At 37.5% G+C, this 17383-nt stretch overlaps 1 protein-coding gene across 1 annotated transcript; it reads right to left on the bottom strand.

Moving 5' to 3' along the window:
• Positions 1-1009: 1009 nt before the first annotated feature.
• LOC109054138 (solute carrier organic anion transporter family member 3A1-like) lies at positions 1010-16415 on the bottom strand. Its single transcript, XM_042728262.1, has 10 exons — positions 15868-16415; positions 13504-13963; positions 9284-9382; positions 8861-9121; positions 8103-8267; positions 7786-7984; positions 7425-7560; positions 5490-5662; positions 5302-5366; positions 1010-3324 (listed from the first exon to the last, which is right to left on the bottom strand). The coding sequence occupies exons 1-10, from the start codon at positions 16003-16005 to the stop codon at positions 2948-2950; spliced, it is 2073 nt and encodes a 690-aa protein (XP_042584196.1). The 5' UTR covers positions 16006-16415; the 3' UTR covers positions 1010-2947.
• Between the last annotated feature and the right edge of the window lie 968 nt (positions 16416-17383).

Below are 17383 nucleotides of genomic sequence, written 5' to 3'. Positions count from 1 at the left end.
AAAAACAACACGGCGTAAATGTGTGGTCAGATTTCATGGGTGAAATCCAGTCTTTTAAATAGGAATCCATGTGATCAAGAGTTTTGTGTGAGGACAAAAGTTCTCTAAGCAGATCTTGCTCCTTTTCAAATTTGCCACATTGTCCAACTGAAAATTGGTTGATCTGAAACCGACTTCTGTGCAAGAGGTGCTTCGTGTATTACTGCACTATTGAAATATTTGATGTATTTACATGAACACTGCAACAAACGGAACACATTTCTACACAAAAGCCCATAATGTATTAAGAACGCAATGAAAAAGTAATGAATAACTGCAAGGTGTTAGAGACTCAAATGTATCAGTGCCTTTTAAAGCAATTTTAAATTCCTTGCATGCTAATGTGAAAACTAAGTAAAGCCTTCTATATTTTTAGATGCTGCAGACATTTGAGGTCATGACTGTAAAACTGAATACAGCCTGAGCGAAGAAAACCGATTTAAAGCAGACGTGTATATAGTTGCTTATATTTTTAGAGCCCCCTACACTCAAGGGGAATTCACTGCCATAATTGGTGGATTACAGTATGGATTTGAAACTAATTTTTCAAGGTTAATGTTTTCAGTCCAGTATTTACTATATAATTATAGAGGCTAACATATTCAGCTGTGTAAATGAGAACAACCTACTAATGCTGCACTTATTCAGCACATTTGTGTAGTATGATATTAGCCAAAAAATCTATGATACTGACTTTTAAAAAAGAATGCAGAAACAGTCCTATTTGCCTTAAGATAGAAAACAAGTGCAAGATGCATATTACATAATCTGAAGACAGCCTTCCGAATCACCAAAGTTTGAAGTAAAGCTCAAAGGTGCTTGTAAATAATTCAGTTTCATGTTCATTCGCTATAATCCTGTTCTGTGATAAATGCTTTATGTGCAGAGACCTTTGCTTGGTCAACAGAGAATTTCATAATAACAGAGTTTCATAATAAAAATGCAGAGACGATATTTTAGTGCAGATAGTTTTTTTTTTTTTTTTTTTTTACTCGTACACCTTTTATGGTCATTACACATAAGCTTCATAATACAGACATGGGTAGAAAAATATACCACAACATTCCTCTGTAAGCATAACATAATCTCCATCTGCAGTTAACAATAATATATATTTTGTCCAAAGTTAAGACTTGTAACATCACCTGTAAAAGCCTAAAGCATCGCTATGTTCTACATTCTGGAGAGAATAGACTTAAATGTCACTATGTACAAGGTGTAATGGTTGCTTAAGATATCACATATGTCTACGTACAATACAATAAAGCATCTCGCGGTAATATACAATTCCAGCATTATGAAAACTGCCTCTCGGAAACTTAAATGGCATCACTTTGGCACTTTTACGGTAATGAATTATCTATAGAGAGGAATGATTATATAAACAATGACATCATTCTTATATCATCCCGTTTGTATTGACACCGGCCTCAACATTCAAGCAATCAAGCGTTTCGGCATATATTGCAGTGCATTAAAATAATATGCTTGGGAAGCCATTTACATTTGGGTTTTGCCCCATGTGGGTCTCTTAAGTGTACTTGCATCCAGTAAACCATCTTTGAAAAGCAGCAGAAAAACAAATCATTTTCCTCTATAAAGAGCATTTAGCTTTATTAGATTACCATAGATCTACCACCTTCCTGTCCTTTTTTTTTTTTTTTTTTACATTTTTGTCTTTTTTTTTAATAAAAAGCATAGAAAATAATTCATGAGTATATTAAAGAAATTCTTAGGTCCAATGTCATACAAAAATGTTTGAAATAAGTAATTTTTTCATTTTTGTTCATTATTATTTTATGTAACTAAGATTGACATTTTAGTAGTTCATAAATCATTTCTTTATTTACTTGCTTCGTATATTGCAACATTAAAGAAAAAAAAGTTTTACAACGTACTGTTGTAAAACTTTGTTAATCTTACCATTTGGTCTTCCAAGCGAATTTCCTTGAACATATTGATGACAGATTGGAAGAAAAAAGTACATAAGGTGCCATAATACTATTATAAAACACCACTTAAGAAGATGCTGGAGTAATAGAAGGGAAATGTCTACCTTCACCGAAACAATTTATCTCTTAAAATTCCCATGCGCCTACTCTGATGCATCAACATGCAATACCTGCATGCATTGAAATAAATCCATCCTTCCATCCTTCAATGTCCTCTGTTTGATAACAACTATTGGTTAATGCTGCATGTTGCTTTAGTTTAAATCACTGCAGGTGACAAATGGCGAAGCATCACAAAACGAATGAACCTTTTGCCTATTCAAGCTATACGTTTTCACAGACATGGGCCTAAAATGTTCACTATTATGTTTTTAGATTGATTAATAGGTTACATGACGTGTGTGAACTCTGCACTTGTATCTACGTTTTTAATAGTCTAATGCCTGTACAGAGGAGATATCGAGTAATAACATCAAGCTTTCTAAGACCCTCCATAAAAATAGACAGAAATTTCCATAGCCTCATAATATTCGAGTAAACGTATTAGCTAATATCTCATAGAACTTATATGCTAATATTCTTTACATTTCTTAAAAAAATACTAAAAAGACCATCCAAAATGAAACCTAAAAAGGTGCTTGTATATGTAAGCTGGGGCTAGTTTTGACTTATGGAAGATTAATTGTTCAGTTTTGGAACTGCAACCTAGCACATCCCCTAATATGATGGATGCGTTTCATCTCCACATATCATACAAGTCCTGACTACAGTAACAGTCAAATTCATTTGGCTCTGTTTAGTCAAAACACCCTGGATATGCTAAAAGAGTGCCTATTACTCCCAGGCAGCGGAAATGTGCAGAAATCGGCTTATATATGGACTTTCTTTTGAATAAAAGCGATATGAGACTAAATTAGCATGTGCATATAGGCCGGCTGGCCCTCTTTGGGGTGGGATTATATGGCTGACTCCATGTTCTCGCTCCAGGCGTGGTCATCGAGGTTGTAAATGAACTTGGTACGGCTGGAAGGGTTCTGTGCAATGTCCTTGCCCAGATTGTCCAGGGTGAGGTTGGAGGCGAACAGCTGGCTTGGGGTCAGGTAGTCCTCACTGTTCTTAATGTACCTGGAGTAGTTCTGACGCAGACACTGCCAGGTGACGGCATAGAGAATGAAGGCGCTGGATTTGAGAACGATAGCGATGCTGACGTAAAGGTAACGGTAGGTTATGTTGTCGTAAAGCATGCAGGCCCCTTTAATGCCACATACGGAGCTCCATAGTAGGCAGGTGGAGTCAATGCCGATGCCAAAGATCAGAGGTGGAGGAATGAAACCTGGAACGTGGAAAACATGGCTGACTGTACTGTACTTGTTTTTAATACTTATTTCCAATGCCCCGATAAGATTTTTGCTTTAATGTAAAAATTAGCTTTTATGAGCTTGAGAAATTTGTAACCATTCAAGAGTTTTTCATTTCGAAAGAAATAATTTTATTTGGCAAGAACGCATCAAAAGTAACAGTAAAGACATTTTTAAATGTCACAAAAGATTTCTGTTTCAAATAATGCTGTTCTTTGAACTTTCTATTCGAAGAATCCTTATCAAATGTATCAGTTTCCACAAAAATATTTAAGGGATACTCCACCCCAAAATGAAAATTTTGCCATTAATCACTTACCCCCATGTCGTTCCAAACCCATAAAAGCTTTGTCTTCGGAACACAATTTAAGATATTTTGGATGAAAACCGGGAGGCTTGAGACTGTCCCATAGACTGCCAAAAAAATAACACTGTCAAGGTCCAGAAAGTATGAAAAGCATAGTCAGAGCAGTCCATCTGCCATCAGTGATTCAACCGTAACGTTATGAAACAATGACAAGACTTTTTGTACACAAAGAAAACAAAAATAACGACTTTATTCAACAATTTGTCTCCTGTCTCTCCCCACATCACCGTAGCGCCATTTTGGAGAATCTGAGAAGTACGCAGGTGGTGTCAGCCGCGCCACAAGGATACGTTTTCTACATACATTTACGTTTTGATTTGAAAGAAAACAGCGCATCAGTGCAGCGCAGCTGACACAGAAGAGCATACGCCGCCTGAGAATTGTCAAAATGGCACTACGGTGATGTGGAGAGACACAGAGGAGACAAATTGTTGAATAAAGTCATTATTTTTGTTTTCTTTGTGTACAAATAGTATTCTTGTTGCTACATAACGTTACGGTTGAAACTGATGGCAGATGGAGTATTCCGAAGATGCTTTTCATACTTTTCTGGACCTTGACAGTGTAATTTACTTCGCAGTCTATTGGACAGTCTCAAGCCTCCCAGTTTTCATCCAAAATATGTTAAATTGTGTTCCGAATACGAACAAAGCTTTTACGGGTTTGGAACAACATGGGGGTAAGTGATTAATGACAAAATTTTCATTTTGGGGTGGAGTATCCCTTTAAGCACCAATGTTTTTCAACACTGAAAATATATTTTTTTTCTTGAGCACCAAATCATATTACAGTGGTTTCTGAAGGATCATGTGACACTGAAGACTAGAGTAATGGCTACTGAAAATTCAACTTATAATAATTCAAAATATATTAAAATAAATGTTAACTACTAATTGGTACAAACCAGATTTGTGTATAAAGACATAACCAAACTATCTGCATGGGTTGCTTTGGTAATATAGGTGTACCCACATATGTGACAAGGCTTTCAAAAGGGATGCAAAAAAAAAATCTTGCTCTCCAAATAAGCAATCAGTTTTCGTTGCAGTGCAGAATTCCTTTGTCGCACAAGATAACTTGTGGTGTTCAATGCTATAGTCACTGTGTGAATCCTCCTCGGCATTTACGTCACTGATTTTGACATTATCATTGTGTGTTGCGTTAAGAGATGCAAAAGACCATTTGAAATCTGATTAGAGCAGCCAGAGCATCTAGACTGAGATGCATCTGTAAAAACCTGACTGGAATCGCATTTTAAACCTCCTCCAAATGTGGTTTGATTCAGAGTAGAAAAATCACATTTCATGTGTTTTTTTTTTTTGTTGTTGTTGTTTTTTTTTTTTTGCAGTCCACACTGGGATAAAATATGGATATGCAAAAAAAAAATATTCTGGCAGTCTAGAACACAGCCTAAGAGATTTCTTTTAAAATCATCAAAGAATCTTACAGACTCAAACATTTTTGTAAAAATTATTTTAAATGGTAGTGTGTATGTGTAGTGTAACCAAACTATAATATTGTAAAGAAATTGTAAAATTATCCTGCAGAGACACTGTAGGTGTTACTTGTTATGCAAATATCTTACCCAGCAGCCGGAGCAACAGGAAGAGAACTCCAAGGGCATACGACTTCAGCTCTGGGCTCACAGTTCTACAGACAACAACAACTAATGGTTTAGTACATAATAGTTCATTATGATGTGCAGATGAAAATTTGACCAATTAAGACTCCTTAACATTTTTTTTTTAATTCAGAGGATGTCAGCGGCATTACCTGATCAGGATGATGACGGATGGAGTCTGGGCCATGGCTCCGATCATGCTGCATGCGCACACTACTGCTAAGAATGTGAGGAAGGCCTGCTGACAGCCCGGGTTGGAGCACTTCCCCGGCATGGCTGTACCAGGCCCGTCGCCATGGGCGATGCACTTACAGCCTGTCAGATTCTGAGAAAGAGAGGAGGGAGAGCAGATCTGAGTGCATATTTCATGATGGATCTTAAGCGCTGCTCTGGGGATTTCCAGGCGACCATCAGGAGAAAAAACAACCTAAGATTTGAGACAAAGGGGACTATGGAAGCCCGTTTCCAACACCAAAAGGAAAATTGGTAATTGAGACTTTTTGTCTTGTAATTCTGACTTTTTACATAGAATTGTGTTATATTAACTCACATTTGCGAGATATAAACACAATTGCAAGATAGACAGAACTGATGGATAAAAACTCAATTCTGATACAATTTTCTATGGTGGCCCAGTATTGCATAACACAACGAAATCTCCACAACACAACGCATAGGACTAATTTCATTGTGTTGTGGCTTGTTTCCATTTTGTTGTGCCAATTTCGTTATGTTGCGACTTGTTTCCGTTGTGTTGCAACTTGTTTCTGTTGTGATGTAGCATGTTTCCATTGTGTTGTGCCAATTTCGTTATGTTGCGACTAGGGGTTGGAATCACCAGATGCTTCACGATACAATATTATCACTATACTTGTGTCACGATACAATATTATTGTGATTTTAAATATATTGCGATATTCTGTGTTATATTGTAATTTATTACCTTTTAGCAACTTCAAATTATGTCCCCAAATGAAAACTTTGGCAACATCTGTTTTAACTAAAAATAAACATTTCTCAGTTTATCTCACTTCAGTTTTATTGGTGCAGTGCAAAAAGGGATTCTCAAGCAGACAAACTGACCAACACTTTCATGAAAACCTGTCAAAAATGTTGTATGCACCTGGCAAACTCAATTATTTGTATTACAGTCTAATCTAGTCTACCTTAATTAAATGTAAATAGTTATACACTGCTGTGCTACTACAGGTATTTTGAACAATGCAACTTGAACTTTTACAAAAAATTTGTGCAGACCCTTCAGCAATTGGGGTATTTGAAAGTAAATTACTGTTAAATTTAAAATAAATAAAACAGTCTTACATCTGATTTAAATGTGGACGGGGCTTTCCTGATAACTTTCCATGATGGTGCCATCTTTATTTTACTGACTTACTGTATGCTGAAGGTGACCCAGCTGACCTCACCAGAAAAAAAAACTCAAAACCACCATCTAGTGGGCTGTAAAGAAATTGATGTTATTATTCTATCAAATAGTATAATAAAAGATCGATACTTGTCATCCGTGTATTGATACAGTATTGCCGTGGAAAATATCCCGATACTATGTTGTATCGATTTTCCCCCACCCCTAGTTGCGACTTGTTTCCATTGTGTTTTGCCAATTTTGTTGTGTTGTAACTTGATTCCGTTGTGTTGCAACTTGTTTCCATTGTGTTGTGCCAATTTCATTATGTTGCGACTTGTTTACGTTGTGTGGTGGAGATTTCATTGAGTTGTGCACTACTGGTCCACCATACTTTCCTGCAAATCTGACTTTGTTTTTCAATAGAATTGTGTGAAAGAAACTTGCAGTTGCAATCTATAAAGTCTGAATTGCATGCTATAAAGTCTCAAATGTGTTGCAATTCTGAGAAAAATGTCTGAATTGTGAGATAAAAAGTCGCAATTACCTTTTAAAATGTTTATTCAATGGAGGAAACAGGATTTATAGGGAACTTGTTTATCCAAAAGTGGAAAAAATGAGCATGCTTAAAAGAGTTCTTATTTAAATGACCCCTGGAGGCAGATGAATGTCTGAGTTTATTGATCTGTATGAATATGAATGGATGTGGGAGGAGACTCACGGTTTTAGTGCAGCCAGCCAGGCAGGCAGAGAGGTAGGTAATGCCATTGGAGCCACAGACTGGGCTTAGAGAAGACGTGTAACAATTACAGCCTGACAGACACGTGGCCTCCGTCCGCTCCCATGAACCTAGGCTCCTAAATGGAGAGAATGAATATGGGATGAAACAAGGACCACATGTTCCCTTCAAATTCATAGTTTAGTGAGTCTGAACCTCTGTAAAATTAATGCTGCAATTCAGCTTAGTGCTTCTGTGATGTGAACACTAAAGTCTTTATACTCTGAGTGTCTGTATTTATTGCCAATTGTTGTGGATCATTAAAAATTTGTGTGAGGCTTTTATGGTGAAGCGCTCTACTCACTCGTTGCCATAGGCAACAGTAACCCCAGCGACCGGGCCCGTATCACAGCCAAGGAAGAGGAAGGAGACGTAGCAGGCCGTAGAGATGATATTGACTAGCATAGCCAGACGAATAGCCCCTAACGCAGACAGATTCAACTTCTTCACCAGGAGCCCACCCAGGAAAATGCCCAGACAAGCACAGGGGATTGCTGTCATACCTGAAAACACACAGATTTGATAGGCAGCTTTCAGTTAGTTGCAGGGATTTCATATGAAACAGCATTTTATGAGTTGGATGTTTTTGTGCAGTTTTGAAAATATTCAGTTTTCGTCTACCTAGGAGCTGATTAGCGGAGGACGTTGAGAGGTTGAACTGCTGTTCGAGATATTTCCCTAGGAAGGCAGCAAATCCAGCCACCACAGCGATTTCCATGCAGGCAGCGAGAATGACACAGGTGAAAACCGGGTTGGACAGCAGATGCTTAGTCACCTTAGGGATAACTGAGAAGAAATTAGACTCATTTTTAAAATCATGTCAAGGATCTGCAAATTTGATGCCCCCTTTTAAGGGTTCCTTTTATTCAATATAATGAGAGCTGTTGATTTTTATATTTAAAGACCCATTTAAACTGTGTAAGAAAATACAAAGCATGATAAAATGAAGACAACACTTTCCAAAATTGAATTACTGGCCTTGTAGTATCATAAAGAACCCCCCCCCCCAAAAAAAATAAATAAATAATAATTTGTCTTCAATTAATTGTGATAAAACAATAGGAATATAAAATAAATGTGTTAAAAATATTGCATTAAACAATTTAACTTTTTCTACAGCATCCCCACAAATGTACATAGGACAAGCAGTTTGGAGAATTGATTTATAGATGGATCAATTTTATTTATTCTCTCTGGGGGGTCCCCAGACCCTGTTTAAAAGTCCCTTTTGAGCCTTCTTCTAAAACTACTATAAATAATGAACTGACAGCAATGACAAATCAAACAAAATGATTATTTATTTAATGTACGATGGCCTATAAAACCTAATGCATGACCTGTGTGTGTTTAGACTCTCTTTGTCTTGTCCTCTCTCTCACCCTGCAGGTGCTGGCAGCAGGTGAGGCCAGTGTTGATCACTGGGTCATCTGAGGCTTTGACTCCTTCATACTCCTGCACCAGCTCAGCAGGCAGCATGGCCTGTTCACTCTCACCCCCCGGGCCCTCCCCAGGCTCGTTCAGAGACTGCGGGAACCCAAACATGAAAAGCGAGGAGAGGAAGAGGAAAAGGCCACAGATGATAAATCCGCCCCACCAGGCACCGATCCAGCGCGGATCGTCAGGAGTGATGTCCAGAGTGGCTGTTAGGAGCGAACAGAGATCTGATGAGATATTTACTGAGACACTGTGTTTCATTACATGTATTGATTTAACAGCGTGCCTTTATCTTAATCCACTTACAAAAAAAATTTCATTCATATATTTCATATTTCAGTGTGTCCATTTTTGATGCCGGCACTTACTTGTGTCAATGAAGACTGCATCAACATAAACTTTGGTGCACAGAGAGCCAAGAATAAAACCACAGGCTGGTCCAAACACCAGTGTAGAGAATAAGATACCTGTAATGCAATACCAAAGACAGAGTCAAAGAAGTTATTCATACATGCAAAGTGTTGCTAAACTGTTGTCTTGCACTTAAATGAAGTTTATTCAAAAACCCTTTACTCAAACCCTTCAGATATTAACAAGGCATTTACACTAATAATCTAGCCACTTATGTACAGTAAATAGCCTCTATTTAGGGCAGCGTTTTAGTTTATTATTATTTTTATTAGAACTATTACAGAAGGAGAAATATTAAAATATCATATTCTATTCGGAGAGAGAACCTAAAGTAGCCCAAAGTAAAAGAGCAATTTCATTTAGTTATTTTGTGCATTTTAAATATTCTCTGGGTGAAACAGGTAATTTACATAATCTACATCATCACTGCAATAACCGGCATCTGATGCGTTTATGTGAAAGCTGATAAATACACAAATTTCTCTGTTGATTATCATATCTTGTGGGAATACTAAAAGAGTAGAGGCCAACATATAGATTGAGCATGTGTTGGTACAGGTTGTACCATCAGATGTTCTACCCTTCGGCGAGTAATTATCTGTCCAGACACAGAAGCAGCACAGCATAATCATTAACAGAGAACACTGAAGTACACAAACAGTCATATACTTCTATAAATTAACGTGAGAGATAATGAGACACAGCTGATGGGATAATCTTGTTTCATCCTGAAGGGGATTATTTTGTGATAATGACCAATCGCCAACTGACTGTTCATTCTCTTATGCATTACATGCCTACTTACCAAATGATTACTCTACTATTCAAAAGTTTAGGCCTGTATTTTTTTCTTATGCTCACCATTTTCATTTGCACTATGTGCTGCATTCATTTGATCAAAACTACAATAAAATCAGTTAATTTTAAAATAACAATTTATTTGGAATTTATTCCTGAGATGGCTAAACAGAATTTTCATTCTAAAATTCAGATTTGGTGCTAAAGAATCATTTCTTACAATATCTATCTATATTCTGTGGAAACTGTACTGTACTAAATACTGGTCTTTAAATGCAAAATATTTAAAGTGTACCTGAAGTGTACTTGCAATAGTTCCACTTCAGCATGATCAAATATACTAAGTTTATCTTTAATTGGACTTCAGCGCTACTTCTGCACAATTAAAGTGCATTAAGTACATTAAGTAGTTGTTCCAATTTAGTATGCTAAAAGTATAATTACAGATTATTTTATTAAGTACATAAATATGAAAATTTATCTGTAGTATACTTAGTGTGAAATAATTGCCTTTAAAATCGACATGTACTGCGCATGTCTTCATACCTAGCACGTACTACGCACGTGCATGATGTCACCGTTTTCAAAGATTCCCGTTTTGGGTGTTTACACGGAAACAATAACAGTGGCGTTTTCAAAAACTTGCACTTTGAAACCTGTTTTCAAAAATATGCGTTTTCAGTCCCCAAAACATTGTTGTCGTGTAAACAAACAGGCAAACGCATAAAAAGTTTCCCGTTTTTGGCTGAAAACATTGTGTAAACGGCGTAATTATTATAAAACTTTATAGTTACCCATACAGTCATCATCCTTGGTGTGAACTAGCCTTTACTATGAAAAGAATGAACCTCATCTCCTTGCTGTAAAGTTAAGAGGGCAGAAAGGTGTGTAATATGACCTTTAATGGTGTATTTACTCTGATCTTTAAAAAGTGTTTTAGTTTTATCCATTAGCCTGGATGAAACTTGATTAAGCATCTTGCAATGTTACCCCTCACAAGAGAATGTAATCCTAGATCAGGTCTCTTACTCTGGTATTCAGTATAAATACAGATGCTGGATAATTCACTTAAAACAGATAGGCCTTTCTGCTTGCGCCTTTGCAAAAGACACCAAATGCATTTCTGTTCACCAGAGCCTCTGTGATCAAACAGCTAAATAACTTGATTCCACCATGCCCACCAGCAAAGTCTTTCTCCAAAGAGGATGTTCATGTTTGTGCTAGTTTATATTTTGCTTAAATGAGAGATAGGTCCAGTTTAAAGGCTAAAAAGGATTAAAAGACGCAAAAGGAAGAGAGAAAGAACCTTGCCTGGGTTGCACAGACATTAATGCTCATAGACAGACTAGTCAGCTCAATGCAAATACATCAGAAACAATGCAGGAAAGGAGACAAAGCACACACATGCAAACCCACAGACATTCCCAACTATCTTCTGGGCCTTTGAACGCTACTCAACTAGCTATAACAGTCATACATTGATCAATTTCCATGCTAGGGTTTCATTTCAGGAGATTTTTAAGACATTAAAATCTGGGGATGATCTGTTCCTTATTTGTATCAAATGTATGGAGAATTATTGTAGTCATGCGAGAGAAAGAGAGTGAGAAGAATAGAGAGAAAGGGAGAGTGTGCTGCCTGAGGGATGACAGAGCAGCCAGCACACATTAGCTTCATAGCAGAAGTAACAGGCACCGAAGGCCATCATTGCTTCTTGTTTACTCCTTAACAACATGGCAACAGGAGATTAAGACAGTGGCGCACTACACTAAACCAATGGGTCTAAGCTTGATTCTTGGAAATGTCCCAAGTGAGTTTGCTGCAAACCTAAACTACTATAGCTATTCCAGCCATATACAATATCTATGCTGTTTGTGTATCTTCATACAATGGCTTTCTGCCAGAGAGTCCTCCAAGATGCAGGATGCACTAAGGATACAACCTTTTGTGGCTTATAAAACATTAATAATAGTAAGTGCTGTAATTGCTGCAACAACAGGATATTGACGGTACTGCTACATGATATACCCTAAAACAACAATAGTACTTTGTAGTGTTTCTTTTAGTGCCTGACCAGCACATTTATAGGTGCTTTTGCAGGGGTTCAAGTAGTGCCATTTGAGGGCCTTTAAAATACAGCTTCTAAAACATTTTGTGAGATATATCCAAAGAGTCTTTCTCAGGCTACTGTGGTAACAAACACAAACTCTCTAGCTCCAACCTATTACACTTCTAGTTCACTGTTTCCTATTGTTTTGTGTAGATGCTGGTGATTGCCATGGCACCTGGTTCAAATGCAAAAGGGGAGCTTTTTAAGCAGGTGCTGTTGTTCTTTCATAGAATGGAGTAAAACAGATTAAGGCAAATAAGTCTGTTAAGAACAATTAATCTGTAACATTTTACAATAATGTTCTATATATTAGGTATATTATATTAGGTATTATGAACCAATATTACAACCAATAGTGTACAATATTTTTATTTTTATTTTTGGTAAACTTTACATTTGTTAACAATAGCTAACATTAACTAATCTGAACTAATAAATCATTTATTATTATTACTATTTAATATTATTATAAGTATTATAGCGATAATTATAATTAATCGTTTTAATAAAGGTTATTAATAATAGTTTTCATAAAATTAAATCAAAATCCAAGAACCCCTAGTTGCCAAGTACCCATCGCTCTACTAATAATTCTGTTCCTTATTAGGTAAGAGAACAAAATTATGTGTATAATGTGTGCATGTTTCCTATATTTGTAGTAGGCCTAGTGAAAAATTAATTTACTAAAATGTATTTGAAATACATTTATTTCATGCTAAGTATATACTACAAATACATTTACATATTTATGTAATACCCTGCACTTTCACAGACTGCTAGTCTGCTAAATTGGAACAACTAATTTAAATGCACTTTAATTGTGCCTAAGTAGTGCTGAAGTCCAACTAAAGATATACTGAAGTATATTTGATTGTGCTAAAGTGGAACTACTGCAAGTATCCTTTATGTAAACTTGCATTTAAAGGCCGATATTATTCAAGATCATTCAATCCTCATCAATAGGGACATTAAAACACATTTAGGCTTAATAATAAGAAATGTGCATTGTGCGCAAGTAGTACACCAGATACTTTAATTATCATGTTTATATTAGTAAGTCTCAAGCTATATGTCAGTTAATATGGTAAAAGATTTTAACTATGGTATGAAATAAATGTATTACTTTTTTTCAAGTACCTAGCAGTAAAATATAGGTGCTACTGGCTAGGTTTGTCATCTACAATACCGATGATGTCACGGCACCTTAGCCTTACTGATAGGGCTGAGGGGGTGTACATAACACAAAAAGGTTGTGCAGATCACTCTCACCAATATAAAGGGAAGAGTCTTCTCGTCTGACATGATCATCGATGTAAGACACACCCAGAGGCTGTACGGGTGTCGCTCCAATCCCCAGAAGCATTTGAGCTCCGATCAGTAGCAGGTACATCATGTTGGTATTGGTTCTATTCCCACAGATGTAACCAGGATCAGAGAGCCCTGCTCGACTTGTATTGGAGCACACATCCTTTCCCTGTCCCACTGGTCGTGACTCTCCAGACTGATATTCATACTGGTGGGTCAAGAACTCTGGCAGCGCTGACAGTAACGCTCCCAGCGCCATTACGATGCCCCCACAACCAATCAGCCGCGGCCGATGGGCCCTGGCCCCAAAGTAGCTGACGAATAGGATAAGGGCAAGGTTGCCAATCTCAAAGCTGCTGGCGATCACACCCACGTCAGCGCTCTGCAAGTTGAAACGTCGCTCTAGCGTGGTGAGGACACTGACCTAAAATATAAAGAAACATACACTGTTACAAAGCTGTATGCACATTTGAACTGACACCAAATCACTAGTTGTCTGTTAATTTAAAAAAATCTATATTCACAACTCACAATATTTCATTCATTGCTTAGGGATCTTAAATAACATAATAGATTGGTGAGATTTTGTTAAGAACATAGATGCCGTATTGAAGGTATAAATCAAATGTAAACATCCATATGAGTGTTGTCAAATTGTTAAAATGACTATGAGAAAATGACTAATCAATCATATCACTATACTCCCAATCCTACAGAGCAGATGTATTTATGTAGTGATGTAACTGTGTGCATCTATCTCTTGTACTGAAAGCTAAACATGAAGTCTACGGAAGACGATTTTAACGTTTATTCTATGGGTGCCCCCGACTAAGGATTTTCATAGTCGAATCGGAATTTTCGAATCTTGCTGATAGTCGAATCATATGTTTGGGGGCGGGGCAAAATACATTAATAAGAGTCAATGCGTCCAACGATCACAATGGGTCCTCGTCTACCTCTGGACCAGGACACACTGATTGGATAACATTCCAATCAGGAGCGCGTTTACACTTGTCTTGTGTATGTGGACAACATCCGGATACAGGTCGCACGTTAGTGCCAAGTGTAAACGCAGCCAGGCATTCGATAATTAGTCATAATTACTGACGTTAACACACAAGGAAAATGTGTAACGGACACCTCGCAGAGACAAATGGGGTAAATAATGTTTTATGTTTTGATTAATAGATAGTTAACATTAAACGTCAGCGACACCCTATGAATTCACAACATTTTTCACAAAATAGTGCTCTCATTATAACGTTATGTATATGACAGTAGTTATTAATGTTCTGCATTTCTGTTTTGAGCTGCATGCGCTGAAGGTGACCAGTAGACTGACGCATTTGATAGCAGGTTTTTAATCAATGGGATTTAACTCATCATTTATCTCATATAGAATACATTCCATTATACAACATAACGTTAATATTACAACTTAAAGGCTATCTGCGAAAAGGGCCCGAATGCACATGGATGTGTCTGTGCGGCTTTGAATGAACTCATTTTATGGACGAGTTTTAGTGCCATTTCTTACCTAGTTTTCTTTTTTCTTGTTGTATATATGGTTAGAATACTAAGAAAATATATAGTATATATAGCTTAATGGTAGCTATTTGAATAATAATTTTTTTTAAACTTAAAAAAAAACTGAAATAAGTACCAACAACAACTGAAATACGTAATAGCTGGAATCAAAGACCCCCAATAAAATTTAATAGCAATCCTTTTTTTATTATCAGAGATGGTGCACATTCATTTAAACATGACTGTAAATGCACTAGTTAAAATCTATTTTCCATCTAGTGAATATTAATTGGAAATAGTGAAATTGAAAAAAGTACTAGTCAATAACAGATTACTTCTAGTAATTAGAAAATTAGTACTAGGTTATACAGTAACAGTAACATAACATATTTTAAGGAATAAATGCCAAAGCGGCTTGCCATATCTCATCGCTCTGACATATCTGTTATCATTCTAACATATTTCTATGTGCATGTAAGTGGCTCAAAGACAAAATAAGGTAATCGTTCGTTGAGATTACCTTGTCTTGGAGCCACTGATGCACATAATGCTGAAAAGGAGAGAGAGGTGTTTGCCACAGGGCCACTCACTGGACTGATAATCATTTTTCATTATAGAGCCTCTAAATCATAAGAAAATAAAGCAGTCGCGATACACACGCAAGAAGCCCTATACCTCACGATGCTGCTTATTTCTATCGCTTTAGGGAAAAGATAAGCGATGCGCACCCGGCACCATTCAATGTCATCCACATACAGTACGTACGCAGTATGAGCTGCGTGTGTTAATGGCTCGACTCACCAGATAGGCTCCTACAGTGCCCTGTGCCAACATTAAGGCACATTCTGATATGAGGAAAATTTTGATGTTGGAGAAGCATGATGTCTTCTTCTGGCACTCGTCTGGCTCAGTGTCTGGCGTGCTTCCCTCCGCGTACATCCTCTGATGCGGACTGCAGCAAGCAGAAAGAGAGACTCGGACAGAAGGTGACCATTGAGGACGAGTGCAGATGGATCCTCAACAAGACGTGCGCGGCTCCATTAACATCGCCTCCGGTTCCAGTCCGCGTTCGAATTGAATCGTATGAAATTAATCTTGAGCCTCCTTAGTAATGTCACCTCAAAAACTGCGCACTCGCGTCTGATCCGGTGATCTGAATGGTCCAAAGGAAACGACGGAAGACCACGGCAACCTATTAATAACCATGAACATCACCGACACGGAAACTGCGATTCGGTGTTACGTGAGACGGTTATCGTGAGTCTTCCGTGAGGAGAGTTTGCCGGTGTGTGTGGAGGACTCAGCTCATGCGTGTACTCATCCACACCAAAGCCTGCACCAAATGATGACCTCGCTCTCCTTTGCCTTTACTGGCTCTCTTTATTTTCTCCTCCTCCCACAAACTAATCTATTAGATAGATAGATAGTTAGATAGATAGATAGATAGATAGATAGATAGACAGACACTGACAGATTTCATTAATAATTTTATCAATAATAAAAGGGCTCCATCAAGAGAAAAAAAACAGCTTTAGTTTTTTAAAATGAGTGCAGTTTCTGAATTGTCAAAGTGATTATTATTACCAGACTAAAAATAACCCTCAGTATGTGTCCCCTGAGAGCAATGTGCCAAACTAGGGATGTATGAGCTGCTGACCAAATGATCACACAGGCCTATATTAAAGTTAGCCTACAGCATTTACTTGCCTGATATTGTTCCAAAACCATATGACTTTATTCCATGTAAAGTGACAGAAAATGTCAAGCAGAATGACAATTTCAGTCATTCACTTTCAGTGTAAAGCAGAAAAAAAGGTGCAAAACGTGAGATAAATGATAACAGGGCTTTTATTTTTGAGTGAACTGACCCTTTAATTTTACCATGTGTAATAGTCTGTTATTACTGCAAAATGAAGTTCTTCCTCAATATTTTTGTCTTCCAGTACAAATATGTAAGCATTCTTAAAGCAATATACATTTAGCCAGAGGCAGGAAAGGCAGGCAATTGCCTGGGGCCCCGCATTTTGAGGGGGCCCCCAACAGCTGACCATTTGAACAATCGGAAATGTCATTATTAACATGAAGCAATACATCTGCATCCCCCCTAGGGGGCCCCCTCTCACATTATGCTGGATGTGCTTGCTTTTTCCTTGTGGTGCATCGGCCGCAAGAGGAGGAAAAGAGGAAACATGACAGTGGAAAATGATGGAGATAAGATTGACTTAAAGTTTGCGTGAACCGGAAGTTACTGCCGACTTTATTTCATCGTTCTCGTGTGCCTTCTTCGACACAGCTGTTACAGAATACTGGACCTCAA

This window comes from Cyprinus carpio, chromosome B7 (assembly GCF_018340385.1).
Source record: "Cyprinus carpio isolate SPL01 chromosome B7, ASM1834038v1, whole genome shotgun sequence".
Taxonomy (NCBI): Eukaryota; Metazoa; Chordata; class Actinopteri; order Cypriniformes; family Cyprinidae; genus Cyprinus; species Cyprinus carpio.
This window is presented reverse-complemented; position numbering and strand designations above follow the sequence as displayed.